This window comes from Aptenodytes forsteri, unplaced genomic scaffold (assembly GCF_000699145.1).
Source record: "Aptenodytes forsteri isolate BGI_AS27 unplaced genomic scaffold, ASM69914v1 Scaffold7, whole genome shotgun sequence".
NCBI classification, from domain to species: Eukaryota; Metazoa; Chordata; class Aves; order Sphenisciformes; family Spheniscidae; genus Aptenodytes; species Aptenodytes forsteri.
This window is the reverse complement of record NW_008795919.1, coordinates 1,573,651-1,592,373: the sequence shown is the minus strand read 5'-3', so window position 1 is coordinate 1,592,373 and position 18,723 is coordinate 1,573,651. Positions and strand designations below refer to the sequence as shown.

General features: G+C 39.1%; 1 protein-coding gene across 1 annotated transcript; it reads right to left on the bottom strand.

The window, feature by feature from the left end:
- Positions 1-3,323: 3,323 nt before the first annotated feature.
- Positions 3,324-18,570, bottom strand: CLSPN (claspin). The gene is made up of 25 exons (XM_019473523.1): positions 18,562-18,570; positions 18,132-18,261; positions 17,095-17,555; positions 16,218-16,382; positions 15,769-15,858; positions 15,460-15,532; positions 14,811-14,919; positions 13,583-14,139; positions 12,333-12,524; positions 11,280-11,464; positions 10,545-10,747; positions 10,102-10,166; positions 9,494-9,699; positions 8,848-9,008; positions 8,525-8,751; positions 8,173-8,287; positions 7,370-7,451; positions 6,945-7,039; positions 6,364-6,528; positions 6,148-6,269; positions 5,760-5,887; positions 5,150-5,252; positions 4,401-4,483; positions 4,034-4,195; positions 3,324-3,823 (listed from the first exon to the last, which is right to left on the bottom strand). The coding sequence occupies exons 1-25, from the start codon at positions 18,568-18,570 to the stop codon at positions 3,710-3,712; spliced, it is 4,002 nt and encodes a 1,333-aa protein (XP_019329068.1). The 3' UTR covers positions 3,324-3,709.
- Between the last annotated feature and the right edge of the window lie 153 nt (positions 18,571-18,723).

Sequence of the window (18,723 nt, the reverse complement as noted above, 5' to 3'; positions counted from 1 at the left end):
GTCCAGGACAGATGAGGTGCGGAAGCTCGTGTGATAAGCACACACAAAACATACAGCACACTTCTTTTCATGTGTCCACTCTGACATAATTTTTCACATGTTGGAAATACAGATGATTTTAGCCTGGGTCCATCTAGTTTCCCAAATAACCTGTCTATTTGATAAATAACATAAATTAAATTAGACTAGACAAACAAATAGGTTTTTTTCTCTCCTCCTTTCAGTCTCTTGGCAAAAAGGAAAAAAAAAAGGAAAAGAAAACATAATTCAGTGACTGCCTTGAGCCCCCGAGGAGCCGTGTGGTGGTGAAAGCTATGATTATAAACGTGTCTGCAATGTTAACCTTTAACATGGACCCAAGGTCCGTCCTTCCTTCTTCTGCTTGTAAGTTCTTTTTTAATTTCTTCACTGTCATTTAGGTTACTAAGAGCTCATTCTCTCTGCAAACTCAGCAGGTAATTGCATACTTAGCAGCACTCCTCTCATCAAGGCTGCCGCGGTGCAGTCTAGTATCAGGAGCTCAGATCCAAAAGGCTTTACTCCTCCTGTGGGTAAGGGAAACTGAGGCACAGTTTACTCCTCCTGTCCCTCCTGCGGGTAAGGGAAACTGAGGCACAGAGACATGTAGTTATTACAGCTGCCTAACTCAGATGAAAACCCTGATGCCCTACCAGGGTGCAGCCACTTTTGCATCTCATGCAAAGCCAAAACCCAACATCACCAATTCCGACTCTCAGCTTAACTGCTAGGAGTTAGCCCAAGATACGATTAGAGGGGAAAAGCAGCCTGCAAAGTGGAAGGAACTCTGCCTTCAGTCCAGGACGGCCCCGCAGAGACTGCTTCTGCACAGGCTGAGATGCAGCACTGCCCTGCCCCAGGGCTGTGCGCAGGGCCCTCATTCCCACCCCGTCACACCTCTCTGCCTCAACCCTTAGTCAATCCCTCCTTCCCAGGTGGTCCGGCCAGCCCCAGACCCCTTCCAGCAGCAAGAGGGGGGGATTTTTCTCCCCATTAGCACAGCGGCATCATCTCAGTGCCAGGAGGGGCGAGCTGAATCGATACTTGAAAATGAGAAGCCAAAGCTGAGTTAATGTGCCAGACGGGAGGTGGGGTCGGGGGCAGCCCTGGAAGAGCTGGCCGGAGGGACGAGATGGATGAGAGCGGGTCAGCAGCACGGGTGGGAGCACAGGCGAGGGTCAGGCCCAAACCCACAGCTCTCATCCCTGGTGGGAAGATGGAGTCTGGCACAATAAGCAGCAGCAGCGTCTCAGCACACGGTTCAACCCCTTCTGCTATTGAGATTTCAGCTCCTACAGGACTCGCCCCTGGCCTCCTACCCCTGCCTCCCCACAGCACAGCATGGAATGTACTCCCATGCAAGGAATTTCTGGGGTGCAATGTGGTGCTTACCAGCAGCAAACCCTGAACTCCTGAAAGGTCGTTGTGGGGGAAACGTTTACTCTGAACAGCAGTAGCCAGAAGTCTTCCCGTTCTACGTATTTCAATTTATAAGCTCTTCAGGCCCAACAATATTTTCTACTCTTGGCTCTGGAACAAGCAAAACATATTTTGAAGGGAAAATTCTGAAGGGAAAGCAAAACACATGCCATCGCTGTGGCTAGCATATGCTGAGGAGAGGCCAGTAAGACCCCTAGGACAAAGCCAACCCTCTAAAGGTGCTCTTCAAGCTACTAACTTTTAATGCAAAAATACAGCAATGATAGGTCTATGTAAAAATTTAATCCTTTGCAATGCCATAGAGCATGGAAAATATTAAGAATTTCCCCTTGAGTCAGAGTATAGTTTAAGCTTTAATCATTCTTCCTTCCCCTTTTGCTAGAGGAAGCACGTTCTCTTGCTGCTCTCTAGTGGCAGGCATTATTAGCAAAATTAAGAGAAGATGCTGAATTTTGCAGCTTCAAATATTTTTGTCCAGTAAATCTATGCTGAATTAGTACAACTTACAAATCAGCGCAAACACCGTGATAGAGAATTAACTGGATATTCCAATATCTTCTTTCAGTTATGTTGTTCTTCAAGAAACATCTGATAAGTGACCTTTTCTCCTTCATTCTCTTCCCTAAACCTCCCATCCCAAATCCAGGTATACTAATTATTAGCATTGCTAGAATGAACTGAAATAGGCACAACCTCAAGCCAACGATAAAGGAAGTTTTGTCTAGGAACTAACAAACTCCAAACTACTGAAGCAGTAAAAAGAAACATATTCTCAGGGCCAAGAATTTTATGCAAACCTAAGTGGAAGACTGAGAACTTGAGAATTTACACTCCAATAAACATGGGGGGGCTGTTTTTGTTGTATTCCAGTATTTTTGCAGCTGTTCCTAGTGCAGGGCTTAGTTGTGGCTATAAAAGAAAAGCAGCAATAAAAAAAAAGACAGAGATAGACAAACATTTTGAACAAAAAACCCCACGTACCCACAACAGAGTGAAATCCTGTAAATTAATTCCAACTGCCTCCAAAATTAAAAACATGTTTTATTGTAAAATTGCACTCCAATTAGTACCATAATTCTTTATAAACATAATATACAGTAGAATATTTTACATGTAGCACACCAGGCATATGCTTATGATGTTACAAAATTTACAGTTCAGGATACTTCTCCGACAAGTCGGCAACCTAAGTATGTGACATCAAGTCCTAGAAAGATGTTTAGTCTTCCAGAGCAGGCCACTGTCTTACCATTATCTGGTCTCTAACACATTCAACATGTAATCAGAAATGCTGTATATTCTGCCTCAAGTTTCTTTCACACTATTTAAAATAGTTGTGAATGATGGTTCCTTGTTACCTAATTTCTTCATTCTAGAGAAGGCCTTTCGTTACTAGCTGTTCAGAAATGGATGATTTCTTGGATGAGTGCAGCTTGCATGAAAACAGAACGGATGATTTAAGAGAGTCTTCAGTTGGGCAAAACAACTTCCCCCCCCAAATAAAATACCCCCCCCGACACATCTCCTTTTCCTATTTGTGAATAACATCTGTTATTCACATTCTTCCCTCTCCACACACACACATTCATGTGCACGTGTAAGAATATAAACAGTAATAAAAACTTGGAAAGCAATCTTTATCATACTGCCTCATAAGAGACTGGGACCTTTTTTCAAAGTATACATTGCAAATATAAATTAGAGCCTCTTAAAATCTCAAGCTAATAAATGCTGAACGTTAGAGAAAATAAGACATCGGAGGAAGCCATAGCTACCTTCGTACTGCAAGTGTAAACAACATATGTCCTGCCACAGTTAACATTGCTTTCTTCTTACCCAAAACTGCAGAAATACCTCCTTCATCCATGCTTTAAGCTAACTGCAGCATTTCTGTGTCATACCTGTCACATAAGTGGTATTTTCAGAGGAATCTGATATCATTGAAACACGTGAGACTGTGTGAGGACAGTTCTACAGTAGTGTTAAGTTTCCTTAATGCTTGGGAAAGACCAAGTTACCATTTCATTCCAAACCAAGCATGGATTTTGCACTCTCAGTTGCCACGAAGCACCGAGAAAAAAAGGGAATAAACAAGACCATTGCCTGGAAATTACTGGAACTTGTGAATTAAGTGGCAGCACGAGAATGTACAGCAATGTGTTTACCTTCCTGATGATTGCTGGCAGATTTGCAAACCAAACTGCAACTGCCAAAGAGACGAGATACAACCTCTGGCCCTAAACACAAATATTCAGCTCTCCAAGTACTGGAATATGCTTCGGCTTTGACTTGTTTCCTCTGTGCTCTCTACCCTGGGCCGTTTGGCCAGAGACGTTATTGCTGCAGTAGGACCTCTTTTCTTCACCTACAGGGGAGTAGGATGCATTAGTATATACAAAAATCTCCAAGAAGTTTAAATTTTGAATTATGAGAGAATTATTTGGTGTGAGAGCACATACTAGGAAATCATAGAGAATATTTAAAACAGCAATGCTCTCAAGTACTTGGCAGTGCTTAGTGTCTGTACGTTTGAATAATCTACACAATTGGCAGCACATTCCACACAAATCTTTACCTCAAGTTTTGATTTCTCCTTTGCCTCTGCACTCTTGTCTGGGGAAAGCGTATGAAAGACAAAATTCCTTGAATTTCGAGGTGCGTTTGGATTAAGATCTGACATTGCTGCTAGTTTCTGAAGGACACCTTTAGGTCTGTTCAAGAGAGACCCGTTTTTTATCTGAAGAGAAAGAAATGCCGTGTTAAACCACTCACGTGAACAAGACTGACCTCTTAGTAGGTTACTCTTAATAGAAAAGACAACTCCCTACTAAACGTTACTCACTATCATACAAACCAGAAATGGCCAGAAGCTAGGGTCAGCTGACTTTGCTGCGTTCTACATATGCAGTTTGGAAATGCCATTTTTCAGAACTATTACAAACCTGGATGTCACTGGCAGGTCTGAATGTTTCAAACGGGTTCCTGGGTAATAGTGTTGTGTCTTGTACCACTACTGCTGGGCTTGCTAGCAGAGACAAAGAGGAAAATGTCAGTTTCTGAAGTTCATTTGAAAGAATATAATTTTCAAACTGAAGAACTTAGAATTGACAACAGACAGTAAATACTGCAGGAAAAAAAGTCTGCATCAAATTATACATGTAACTGATAGATGACTCGGGCAATTAGTTCTATCAGTTAGAAGGGAAAATTTGTTTTTGAAACAGCTTTGCACACTTGGAGTCATGTTTTTGCCACAACCAAGGAAACTTAAATTTCTTTTCACTACATTACATAGTTTTTCCTTAAGTCACAGATATTTGGAGAAACTGCTAGGCTGAATGCCACTGAATGTCTTCTACTCTGAAACTTAAAGGCAAGCAAATGAAGAATAAAAGACTAAAAGATATAGAGGAATTTATTTCCACTCTACAACTTTTTTTTCAAGAAGTAACATACTATTTTATTAAGTAAGTACACACAATTATCATCAACCTTGAAATCGCATCTTTTCAATGCTTTTACGCCTTTAGCTTTTCAAGTTCTGGAAGACATGAGCTCAGACTAGTGTAATAAAACTAGATACTGCAGTTTTCTGATCCGTGACGTGCTTCACTGGAGACCATGAGTGAGGACTGGAAGTTAAGCTTTCTTTCTCTTATTTGATTGTCTCTTCAATAACAAGGAAGCTTACCTTTCTTCTGTAGGGACTTAGCAGTTACTTTTTTTGCTAGTTTCATGAACTGGCTGTCTTCACCGATTTCTTCCTCCTCCTCCTGCTCTTTATTCTTTTCCTTCTGTAGCAGAGAAGACACTTTGTAAATTGAAAAAGTTCATCTTAAGAATGAACATTTCATTCCGTATTTTAAGTAGACCAAGTCCTTTCATTATGTAAATTAAGTCTTTATTTACTTTCTACTGTAAAAGTTTATTGCCATTTCTTAGATACTTTATCATCCTCGTTCTATTAATGAACGGCAAACCTGTAGTACCACATTCAGCTGACAAAGCTGACCTAATACTGAAACTTCTAAAACTTAAAGTTATGCTCCCAGCATAAGAGACTTATTCCAGCTTTGAAGCTGACTTGTTTCAGAACATAGTTGTTTTGCCTCTCCCTTCTGAATTAGTTTCTCTCTCTGTACAATACTTGAAGAGAAAGAGCAGAATTCATGATGGAAGACAAAGATACATTTATGAACGGTCTTTTTTCCGGAGTTTAACTTGAGAAACTAACAATTTCACATCTAGCAATGGTATAGAGAAAGAGTGAGCAAGATGCCTTTCTTGAAGCTAATTAATACCTGCTCACGAAGCCACTGTTCTCGTTCAAATCTCTCCTTCCTCCATTTCGCTTCTGTCTCAAGTTGTTCATTTTCATCATCATCATTATCTGAATCTCTCTGAAACAAGTCAATCTGTGAAGCATAATCTAGACAAACAAAAAAAATAATTAGCTATCAATTGTAAAAGAGACATAAAATATGCAGACTAGTAAAAACCCAAAAAACCTAAACCAAACAAAAAACAACCCCAAACCCAAAACAGACCCCTCCCAACCCAATGTATTTCTTTATTCTTTAAATAAAAGACTTTATTTACTTCTGAAGGACTACTGAGTGCTATTTCATACACACACACTCTCTTTCCAATCTTTCATCCCCATCTATTAACTATGGATCAGAAAGGCACCTATGTTTTTCCATCTGAATCTCCTCATTCTGCCAGGGCCATCACTATGCAGGTCACCATCAATGAGGTATCTCTCCTGGTACAAGCGTAACTGACGCTTGTCATCATCAAGCATTACCTTCCTGTCAACACAGAAGAAAGGGAGGAGGTTAGTCCAGATTATATGCAAGAGCCATGACTTCACACACAAAGATACATACTAATACTGCCACTGACATGTGTAATTTCTGTATTTGATTTCCTAATTCCAGTTCATTAGGGAGTTCCTCATCAATAATCTCTTCTTCATATTCGTTCAGGTCTTCACCATCATATTCATCCTCGCTTCCCACATCACTCCCTGAAAGCTCTGCCTCATCTTCCATGAAATCCTGCAGTTTTCTATAAAAGAACATCAAAAGAGTTCAGTTTGGTAGACCAATAATCATCACAAACCTTCTGAAAGCAAGATTTATCTTTTGACATAAAATTAACACATATCCTAAATGAGAAATTATGATTTGTCTTTAATTTTTTAAAAGACTAAGTAATTTCAGTCAAAAAAATGTTGTATTGCTTTCATCATGGGCTTCTGACTTCCATCTATATGGAAATTATAATGGAAATCCTCTACAGCCCACCTACAACATAGTTAAACTCATGCAACGTAACAGCACCAAAGCAAAAAAAACCAACCAGCCAGAGCCAACGCTATATAAACATTAGCTACTAATGCTGGAGAGGGAATAGACTAAATTTCTAGTGCTGTGAATATTCTATTCTGTCTGGCAATTAAGATACAAAAAAGATGTACTTACAGTTTTTTCTTCAAGCCCTGTCTATGTCTCAGCAGTTCTTCTTCTTCATCGCTAATTTCTGCTTCTTCAGGATCACTGTCTCCACTTTTTTCATCCTGTCAAAGAGAAAGTTTTCAGAAATTAAGGAATTTCTGAAAGCAGACTGCTTTGTAATGACGGCTTCTGCTGTTTGTCAATCAGTAAACACAGACTAAAACACCACAGATTTTTCAGAGGATTTGCTACGCTAAGATGCTTTATCCAGTGTATTATAATATTAAGTGGACATTCTAAATGATCCAAACACTGCTCTTGGAAACGTTTCAGCAACTTGTTCTGGAAGTCACAATCCTTTGCATTGATGGTTATATTAAGAACCTAAGTAGATAAATGGAGTTCTCGTAGTCAGAATGCTGCAGCAGTTGCTTTGCTCCATCAGTTCTTACCTCTTCACTATCAAAGGCATTGTCATCTGTTAAAAGCTGAAAATCACCAAGTTCTTCTTGCTCCTCCTCATCTTCCTCTTCCCTATGGGAAAAGTGAATGAATGAAATGCATGTTTTCATTTCACCTCCAACGATGGCTTCTCAGTAATTTAAGGCAAGATTTCAACCATCATGTTAGCTGGTCTCAAGCAATTACCTGTGAGTGTTCAAAGAGCTACAGTCTCTCAACAGCATTTAGCTTTAGATGCCCAAGACCCCCATTAGCACTGACGTTTTAAGACCTCAGGTCTTCACTTGCAGAAACCATGGGGCAAGTATTAAGTCCTAAGTTTGTTTCCCTCTAAAATTCCTCTTGGATCTCCCCAACAATTCCCATTTGTTAAACCTCATTATCCTTTTGTCAGGCAGCCATACACCTTTCCAGTTTAACCAATGGAGAAAATGCTAGTATCCAACTTACATTTGGTTATGGTTCCTGTAGTTTGGCAACAGCCCAGAACAGAACCCAGAAGTCCTACATTCTAACAATCTTTTCTCAGTTTGATGAAAGTTCTTCAACACATCTTTCACTACCAGTGAAAGACAAAGAAGAATTTCCCTTCACAGTAGCTGTGGGAAACAGTATATGTTGCCAATTTAGAGAGTGATTGCTGAGCAATTTGCAATATTCCTCCCCTTCACCTCCAACACAGACCACACTTTTGCTTACAGCATTTTGAATTGATGTCGAACAAGAAAACACATTAAGAGTGAAACAACTACCACTATAAGCTTTTGTAAATTTTAGGAAGAATAACGCTAACCTGTCTGTGGGAAAGGAGCCTGAACAAAGTGCTAGAGCTTCTGCCATTGGATCTTCTATGTCACTGTCTTTTTCTGCCTTGGAAGATACTGAAGATGCCCATGTTGGAGAACCTGCTACAAAAAGTAGTAAGATGGCAACTTATTAGGCAGATGTATTTCTACTCTTAAAACGTCACAGAACATCCTAGAAATGACAGTTAGCATGCTCCCACAAAGGCAACAAATTGTTAGAGCTCTCTGAAGTCTTGGAAGTTCCACGTTCTGCATTAGTGCCCAGAACTAAAGGGTACCTTAGTGTAAAGCTTATAAATCAAGTAACCAGCAAAGCTGAAAACAGAATTCAGGACATACTCTGAGACACGAATTTTCCTGAGCAAAGATTGAGCAATTCTTCCATGTTCTGCTTTTTGTTGCTGCTGGTATTTGGCACGTGTTCAGCTTGACTGCTAAACTGTCCAGAACACAAGTCCAGTAATTCATCCATATTGGCATCCATTGCATTCTCATCCATACTAGCCAGAGTCAGCTGATGCTTTGAGGACTGGTATTTATTCCTATGTTGTCCAACATTCAAGAACCTGAAAGAAAGTCTGTAGTTAGAAAAATCTTGCTGGTCTGTATGTCCTATTTCTGTTAGAGGGCACAAAATGTCATCCTTTACACCTATTACTTACCCATCTGCGTCAAGCAGCTGGCTCTGAGTGTCATCTTCCAGAGAAAATTGAAACTGTGACTCCCCAGCCCCTGGAAATAAACTCTTAGGCTCAGGAGAGGCATTATACAGGTCCTGGGAATCTTCTATGGGAAGAGAGGGCTCAGATGTCTTTCCTGAACTCTAGTCAAAGGAATGTAAAAATATACAAGTTATTTCTTTTGCAATCCTAGAAGTCAAAAGCAAGAAGGGGACAAAACATTTAAGCTATTTTAAAGGATTAACACCATGTAGGAGTCAAGTATGTCCACACCGCTCTGATAAATCATAGGAGTTCACTGACATCAGATGTTGGGTAGCCCATGTAAGTATGCTTAAAAAAATATTTACGATGTACATATTTTACATACCAAAACCAGATTATAGCATCTTTTCTTTGATGTTTTAGGATATACGTTTCTGTAACACCATTTTTATCCACTCTAATGTGGAGACATTTTAAACTCCAGGGACAGATTGCTCTTCTGAAATCTCACTCATATAAAAGCATTTCGCTAGATGCCTTCTTCTGGTATTATTTTTTTGATAGATATGACACTCAGGATAAAATACATTTATTCACTACCCATTGTGTTAATATACAATGGGAATAGGACTGAGAACCTTACCTTGGAAGCAGAGCTGATAAAGCTTGTTTTGAAAAAACCTGGGGAAGGTGACCTGAAACCTCCTGCTGCAGATAAAAAGTTCCCTCCGCGTGACATCTGTTTGTTGCAGGGCTGATACGATGGAATCATGGAGCCAATCAACTCAAAGCTGCTGTTATGGCTATTCTCTTTTGCTAGTGTTGGTAGAGAAAATGAATCATCGTCCTCTGAAAAGAAAATAAGTATTAAATACAGTGCTTACGGGTTTTTTTGGTGATCTAGTAAAACCTCAAGATACTATTTTGCAACACCATCACCTTGCTAAAAATGCATTATCCTGTGCTTATGTTGGATTTCTTTCTTCACAGAGGATGCATATTGCACTTTATGACTGAACTTCATCTTGATTTCTAACTGTTTCTGTATTTTTTCCAGTATCATTCTGAACTTTATTTTCCTCTAGTTTTTCCAAGCCCTCTCATTTCTTTCATCAGTCTAAACTTTCATAATTATACTGTACAACTATACAGGTGATGAAATAAAAAAATATTGAATACCAATCCCAAATAGAAACTTCTACATGTGCCATGTGAAAAGAAGCACTAGCTACGATAGTAGTTCTACTTTACCTAATTTGGTAGGTCCTTTGTCTGCAGCTTCTTCCATTTCAAGTTTCTCATCAGGAAGAGAATATCTGCAATTCATTAAATAAAATGTATTTGCTAATATATACAAGATTAATTGCTATTGTCTGTCAAACCTAATTGCAAAAAACAAGGTAACAGACAAGAATATATCTAGTACACTTTGATTAAGAAACAGACTTTTCCACTAAACAACAATTACAGTCATTAAGTTTTTTTAAAGAAAATATATATGAATTCATGTATAACTACTGGAACAGGACAGAAAAAATACTTATAAAAAATACTGTTTTTAAAGAAAATATATATGAATTCATGTTTAACTACTGGAACAAGACAGAAAAAATACTTATAAAAAGTACTTAAAATCAAAACATCTACAAATTTAAAATTGCTCAGGCACTGTTTTTAAAGCTTGGTTTATTTACCCCATTTTGGAGGAGCTGTCCTTAAAAAGCATCAATGTAGACTCTGTTGAAGATGGTTTGGGAACAGAATCACAGTGCACAGATTTCTCCAGCTTTTCTCCATCACTTGATTCTTTGTCAGTTTCTTTATCACCATCTTCAATGTGTTTCTCTTCTATATCTTCATTATCTTCCTCTGCTTCGCCAAGCAGAAATTCCACATTCTAAAAAACATCCCCAAACATAGCAGAGATATGGTGATCATTGCTTTGATCTCTCAACTTCCCTGCATACTTTTCAAGAAAATGTTTTAACATACGGAGGATGAAGCTGCGTGACATCCACAGCTCTTACAAGCACCTATTCCACTCTGACACAACTGACAGAGGTGCTTGAACCAGCCAAGCTATTCGGGTCCTTTTTAAAAACAGAAAGGCCATGGCAAACCCTACCCCGGATCAGGCAGGTGACCTCAGTTTGTCCCCTGCTAGCAAGGAGCCAAGGATATATAAAAAGAGAAAGCGGCACCAGAATCTATTTGGTTTTAATATTGTTTAGACAAATAAAGAAAATATGAATAAATTCAGTTTCAGACAATCCAAACCCCAAACGTGCTAACTGTAGCAATATTTTAGCTTCTAGGAAGAATTCTTGGCAATTTCCCTAATATTAAATAGTGTACAAAAGTCATTTCGTCGGGGAGAGGCAGCAGAATTGAGAAGCTGACTAGGTTATGTAAAAGTGTTGTATACAGACCTCATGATTGCCTTCTTCCTCTTCCTCGGACTCATCTGTCATCTCTTCCTCCTCCTCCTCCTCTTCCTCCTCCAACATGTCCTCATTATCCAGTTTAAACAATGCTTGCCGCTTTTGGCGTTCCTCAGTCCTGCGGAGCTTCATGGCCTCCTGGAGTTTAGCCTTCAGCGCTTGTAGCTTTTCACCTGGATAGAAATGAATAAATTAATATATTAGACGTAATACAGTGAATCCTTAACTTCATTGCTTTCAAGCATCCAATCTAATGTAACTACACACATAGAAAGGGAATTAAAAAATTACTTGTTTTTAAATGTCTTTATAAATTGACTTGCCAGCTATAAAAGCTGGAGAGTTAGTGTCAATGAGGTCAATTTGGAGAGACCACACAACCTCCTGAATTATCAAGATTCCTCATTTTATCCATAAATGCCACCGGTGCAGCACTCTGAATGAGAATCAGGTCTGTCTCTCCACTGCGTCTTTTGGGAACAAGAGCATCCAATTGCCATGGGGAGATGTGCTATAGTACATGAAATAATTAAGAGCAGCTAAAAATAACGCGTGCCCATAGAACCAGCCAAATAATGTATTTCTTTTAATGGATACTATGGGAGAGTCACATTCCACGCATATTTTTGTTGGCAAATACATGCAACTCTATTAGAAACTGCAGTATAGAAATAAGGAAGCATGAGAGATGTAATAAATGGTAATAGTTCACAAGAAGCCAAAGTGTTACATTCAGAGGGTTGATGTAAAACAGTGCGGATATGTTTACATAGTTTTTGGTACAGATGGGGAGAAATCCAGATAACCAGTCGCAAAGATCTGACTGAGGCGGTTCTACGCTGGCCAGTGCTATTTGAGGTCTATCAAGATTCTTTTTTAAAAACGGGGCTATCCATTAGAGGGAACATACATATTAGTTTTAGAGATGAAGATCCCCTCATCTGTATTTCATGGGGCAGTGTTGGGAAAGGGGGAAATGAGAGAGAAAAAAGACAAAGTGTTTTCCAATTCAACCATCATCACTTGTCCTCCCAAACCGACCTGGCTTTGTGTGGACTGTTGCATCCAGGCTCTCTGCAGCTAACACTGCCGGTACCACGTCTGCTTTCAGTTCCTCTTTTCCTTCAGATGTAGTCTCCTTACGAATAATGTTCATGTTTATGGTCCGTTCAACTTTGGATTTTGACGTTCGAAGAGTGTGCTTCAAGAAACGTGCTTTCAAGGCTTCTAATTCTTTAAATACGTATTAATGAAGTTTCAAAATGCAAATTAAATTAATTTGATAGCATTTAAAAGCACTGTTAAAGTTATAACAAGAGTAGGTCTTGAGAATTTTTTTTTCAAAGTTAGTTAGTTAAAAACTCTGGATCTTTAATATTAAAATATTGGCAAAACCATTCTATTTGACTAATAAAACAATAAACCATTATGGAATATTTTTGCTGTAACTTGTACTCATTATGGAATATTTTTGCTGTAGCTTGTACTTAATTGATATTAGCTAGTATTAAATTACCTTACCATTGACTATGATTTATCCACAAGACCTCAATTCACTTCCAGTCTAGCCTTCCAGCCACCAGGCATCTCTAAATTTCTGTTAACAGATATATCTAAAACCAGACTGATGGCTGACAAAAACACTGCTTCCTGGCAGAGGTCAGTTTCCTGCATGCACAGAAGTAGCATCCAATCCAGGCATCCTCTTAGTATCTTCGAATACATAATAGATTTAATGGAATTATAAAATTGTTTAATCATTTGTAATCTTTCCCTGAAACAAGGTCAACTATTTAATATTGATGAATAGATGTTCAAATTCCAGCACCTAAAAGACATTCCAAACATTCTTGCTACAAAAGTAAATTTTTGCTTGCTATCCAGCCTTGCCTTTTAACAAAATCGGTGGTAAACGCTCTGGAACAGAGGCCAGTTTTGTTTCCAGAGAATTACTGCATGCCTCGTTTTGAATCAATTTGCAAAAAGTGCCCCCGTGTGCTTTAAGTACCAACATAATTCACTACAGCAAAATGGAAATGAATCATTCATCATTAGATAGTTCTCACTGAGCATTCCTTCAAGCTTTCAAATATTAAGGACTCAGAACTTCCCTTATAAACATCAGGTGAAAGAAAATGGATACCAGCATTAAGCAAAGAATCTGTACTAGTAAGAGAACATGCCTGACCGTTCTATCACCTACACATTTCTCAGAGATTTTTCCAGTTAAAGTCAGATTAACTCTGCTTACTTGGACAGATCTGACAGGATTACAATAATAAAAATGATACCTTCATTTGAATCAGATTCATCGAGGTTTATAAAGGATTCATTGCCAGAGCAGATTCTTGGCTTGATGGACAGGTCTATTCCCAGTTCACGAAGTTTATCCAACTTGGACTTCCTCACTTTTTCAGGTTGTGCCACCAATCCAGGCCCCACTTGTTGATTGCTTTTTTCACATTCTAAGTCTGGTGCTGTTTCATCTCTTTGCTCAAGGGCATCTCCTCCAACTGCTAGAGGAATTTCATTCTCTTTTTGTTCACTACAATCAGTGCTGAGGAAATCAGAGTGCTGCTGTTCTCCTGTATTATTATCAGTTGTTACAGTCCTAACTGTAGGAGAATCATCACTGTCCTGCCTGGGCTTTTCAGCACAGTCTTCTGTCAAGTTCTTCCCTACATCAGCAAGAGGTTTGTTCACAGCAGTATCAACATCTCTGCCAAGGCTTATTTCTGGTTCATTAGCTGCTGATTGGTCACCTCCGATTCGCCCGTCACTGCAATCCGTGTTCAAGTTCTTAGTGTCTGCAGATTCTTCATTTAGGGATAGCTGGTATTTAGTGGACCTAATGAAGGCAGAAAGAACTATATCACCCATGGCTATTGTGGAAGGGGAGAAGAGGCTGAGAACAAACTCAAGAGAAAGAAATCATTTTCTAATTGTCATTAACGTGTAGGAAGAGGTGAAGGACAGAAGTCTGGAAAACTTCATTTTGAGGAGATAAGGAAGCTGAAGTGTCATGTAAAGAGTTTGTACTAGTTAGTTACATTATCACAGTATAAAATTCCTGAGAGATTTTGTGACAACAGTAGCTTAAGTATTTTACTACACACTTCTCAAAAGAAGAAATAGTCCAAGCAAAATGTCATGGTCCAGTCTAAACCACATTAAAGTAACTTTGCATGAGCATGTTACTCCATCTGGAGTTACTACTAGGCCCTGATTACTTCAATAGTACGACTGTGTCAAGAGTGCAGCGTTGCCTTATGTTAACAGTGACACACTCGTAATTTCCAGGTGTTCATGACATTAAAGGAGCCTAAGAAAGTTTCTTAAGAAAACTTTCCAGTCAAAGCAACAGCTAAAATTAAACCAGAAACAGGATGTGACTGTACACAGAGCAGGTGTGTACATCATACAACGCCTATAGCATGCAAAAGTCTGGTTATCCTCAAAAGCAAAGCTGGGGTGTCCTCAAAATTTATGAAAAAATATGAGGAAGGTTTAAGTCCTTACTTCAGCAATGCCATGGCATTTCCTTGACATACTGGTCGAGGTCTGCGCTTGAAGTAGTCATGAATGCTTTTGGTCTCAGGCACATGATATGGGAGAGACACAGACGATTCTACCAGAGAAAGGAGGTGAAGAAAATTTAAAAAGTCATCCGAGGCATTTATTTGATATCTGAAATTCAAAGAAGCTTGACACAAGTATTTTGCAGCAAAGACATCTGACCAGGCAGAAACAGCACAGTTTAAACTTGAATACAGCAAACACTGCTGTTTGGGAAAGAGTTCCAACAGCAACAGTCTCGAAAACCAAATTTGCAACATGTCCATGGATTCATTAGGAAATTAATTGTGATGTTCATACCAGAATGGCAGGATCAGTTTCAATTTTATTACATGCCTATCAAACTCTCTGAATAATATTACACTAACTTTACACAACAAGTTTACAGGCTCAAGTGTTTGCACAATGATTTTTTTTCCCATTAGTTACAAAGATATCTTTTAACAGGTCCTTGAATAAAAGTGGTCTTGCACCCTTCAACCCTCATGCTAGGTGAAAGGCAGCTCCAACCTTTCAGGTAAATTATTTCAATTTCTCCCCTGAATTTCTTAATAGTTTACACCCCTCTACATACAAAGAATTTAAGTTTTACCTCTAATAAGTCGTTGGGTCTCACTATGTAGCTGTTTAATAGCTTCTTTACTTAACCTTGCTGCTTTCCGCTCCTTAAGGAAAGAAGAGAAAGGCTTCTGAAGTCAGAAAACAAAATATGGGACTCTAGGTATACTTTCTAAATAGCTTATTTTTCCCTTTCAGACAGAAAGGAGTTAGAATAAAGCAGCCAGTTAAAAAAAGAAAAAAGATTAAAAATAGCAAATCAACAAAAATTGCACAGTCTGCATACAAAAAACATCTGAGTCACTACAACAAACAATGGAGAGCTTCAAAAAGAATACTTCACCTTCCTTTTTGGTTCTTTTAATACAGGTTCCTCATTCTCATCATCAAATACATGTTTGTAGCCTTCACCCTCAGAAAACCATTCCTTGTTCTACAGTGCACAAAAAGAGATTCATTTATGTGTCTAGATACACAGGCACTACCAAGGGCAAACAAGTAAAAAGTAAACAATAATTGTACAGAACCATCACTGGTCATCAAAACCAGCAAGTATTCTCATAAACCAACACAAATGCCGCATAATGCTTATGGTAGATTTCCAAAGCTTCTACTGTAGCGTTATCTTTACAACTTTCCAGGACAACATCCCTCCATCTTTAAGAACAAAAAGCAGAGGACTATTCTCTCCTCTGTCATAGCAGTAGAAGTGCACCATTCTCAAAAAGAGTTTCATACATGCTCAGGTACAATATTTCCCACTAATAACCTTGTATCACTATCAAACGTTACCTTATATTTTTTTATTTTGTTTTTCACTGCTGCTCGTATTGATTCTATCGACTCTTCATCCTCTGGGAGGGAATCGTTTTCCTCTTCTAAGCCGTTATCAAAAAGTTCTTTGTCATCAAGAAGACATCCACTGTCATTAAAAGGATACCTCTCACCACCATCTACCTGCTTGCCATAAGAATAAAGTATTTGTGTAATTCATTTCAGGAAGTCCCCTTCAGTTCTTTGACATTAATTTAAGATTACTGTCAAAGGGTCTTGATGAAAGAAGTTAGAAAAAGTACATGCCATCTTTAATCTAGCATCTTTTGTGTCCTGTAAGCCAGTCATATTCACTTTATAGCACTGAAAAGCTGATAAGGTAATTCATGGAGCAGTGTTCCCTACGTCTATGATAAGTAGGGAAGCTCAATAATTACTGAAGACCAAAATAGCTCAGAGAGAATAAATTAATACTTGAAATACGCATTTTATAAATAGCAACAATACGCAACCTCCCAAGCAGCCATTTATTTAGACCAGAATTCAATCTGAAAGTAGCCCAAAGCTTCCTCCAGAAACTAGCACAGCAATGTAGAGAAAAGCTGAAATACCAATCAAAGCAGTCTGCGCACGTAACAAACCCCCAACGAACCCACAGAACTCAAAGACTTTCTTCCTGGCTTAACACGCACTGACGTTAAATCGTCAGGCGTTAGGGTTTGTACTTTCTTTGCAGATGAAACTGGTAGACTTATATGGTGTTCCGTGGATCCCACACCTGCAGTAGGAATGTGGACACTAGCAATGCTGAAGCACTGAAACATAACAACCAAATGCAGCAATACATTTAACTTAGTTGAGAAAACATCTGAGATTTTCTGCCAAAAATATATACCTCTGCTCTAGGCTTCTCTTCTTTTTTCAGCTGTTTAATGGACTCAATTCTTCTCTCCTTCTCCTTTCTTCTTCTTGATTTTCCTACAGCTTTTTTTGCTGTCTCTTCTTCAAAATCATGTTTCTGTTTACATTTTCTGTACTTTTTCCCAGATTTTAGGGGTCTCTCCTCTTCCAACTCATTCTCAGGCAAGCCAGACTTTCTGCTTGTTTCAAGATTTTCAATCTGCAATCGGTCATCAGCGTCACTGTCATCGCTATCTCGCAGACCTTGGCGAATCCGACGAGATTTCTTGTTCCTCTGGGCAGTAATGTTCTCTTTTTCCTCTCCGTTTTCCTTGTCTCCACCCGGAGTATCGTTCTGCACAGAAAAGCCACCGTCCTCTCCATCTTCACTCTCACTGTCCTGAAGCACCTTCTTGCTTTTTGCTTTTTTACGTACAAAAATCTCTTCCTCTGAATCTGACAAAAGATATTAAAAGAAAAGAAATGATGCATGCTACGGAGAGGAAAACTCCACAAGTTAATTAGCAAACGATCAGTTAAACAAAGTTACATATCTGTTAAATTTCACAGATGTCAACATCTATAGCAAATCAGCCTGAACTCGTTTTCAAAATCCACTTCTCCCTGTAGTGCAGCATATAATTGACCCAAATTGCTGTTATAGGTTTTAACCTTTAAAAAAAAGGCAAAGCTGAAAGTCCTTCACTTAGGACATAGATTAGTGACTTGCCTTGAAACGGTAATAAAACCCACAGTAAGTAACTAAGTACGTACATAGGTTACGCAAATCATAAAAAGACAGGAAATAAGCAATTAAGACACTCACATCCCATTTACTATTTCCCTTTCTGTACCTCAGAAAAAGCTTTTCAGAGATTTACAGATGTCCACCCACATTCTGACCAACGAAAAAGGCAGTTTGGATTCATACAGGCCAAGCAATGCCAACTTCCTAAAAAGGTATTTATAAAATGAAAAACGCACTGTCGAAGGCAACAACCACCAGGCACAATTCATGGAAATATTACAGACCTCTGTCATCAGGAGACACTATCCCCTTGCTGAAGTGACCTGGAGAGCCTGTTTCACAGCTGCCCTGTCCGCTGTCAGAGTCACTATCAAGGGTTTTCTGCAAGTCTGAATTCAAATCTTCTAACGGCAGCTACAAAGTAAAACAGAATTGCCTTACTATGATAAATTTTGTTTATGTAGCAACGACTCGTGGTGTCTAACTTCACTCCAAAACCTTGGCTAACCCCTTACACACAATTATACACACAATCATTGTATTTTAAGAATTAATTGGTATTTATATGAAGGGAGATTACACTACATCAACTTTTATTAGTATTTAAATACGTTCCAGGTGAGTTTGCAGACAAAAAAAAAGAGAATCACCACACCGGCTGATCTCCACTGATTACTATTCAAAACCATTAGAATGAAAACTTTACGCTCCCACATCCGCCATTTCACCTAAATTAACTGAACAGGGACCAGACGCCGCCTGGGGGGACTCCAGAAAGGCTCCTCCGTGACAAGGTGCCCAAGCCTGGCGGGCAGGCACGCTGCAAGGGAAGGGCCCCTCCCGCGTCCCAGGAACCCCCCTCACGGCTGACACCCC

What these genes read in the sequence shown, in the direction of transcription:
- CLSPN (XM_019473523.1), bottom strand. An exon ending in AGTGTCTCCTGATGACAGAG is followed by an intron (nt 17,556 to 18,131) that starts GTCTGTAATATT and finishes ATCTTTTGTCAG; the next exon opens with ATTCAGAGGAAGAGATTTTT. An exon ending in AACAGTGGCTTCGTGAGCAG is followed by an intron (nt 5,253 to 5,759) that starts GTATTAATTAGC and finishes TCTCTGCTACAG; the next exon opens with AAGGAAAAGAATAAAGAGCA.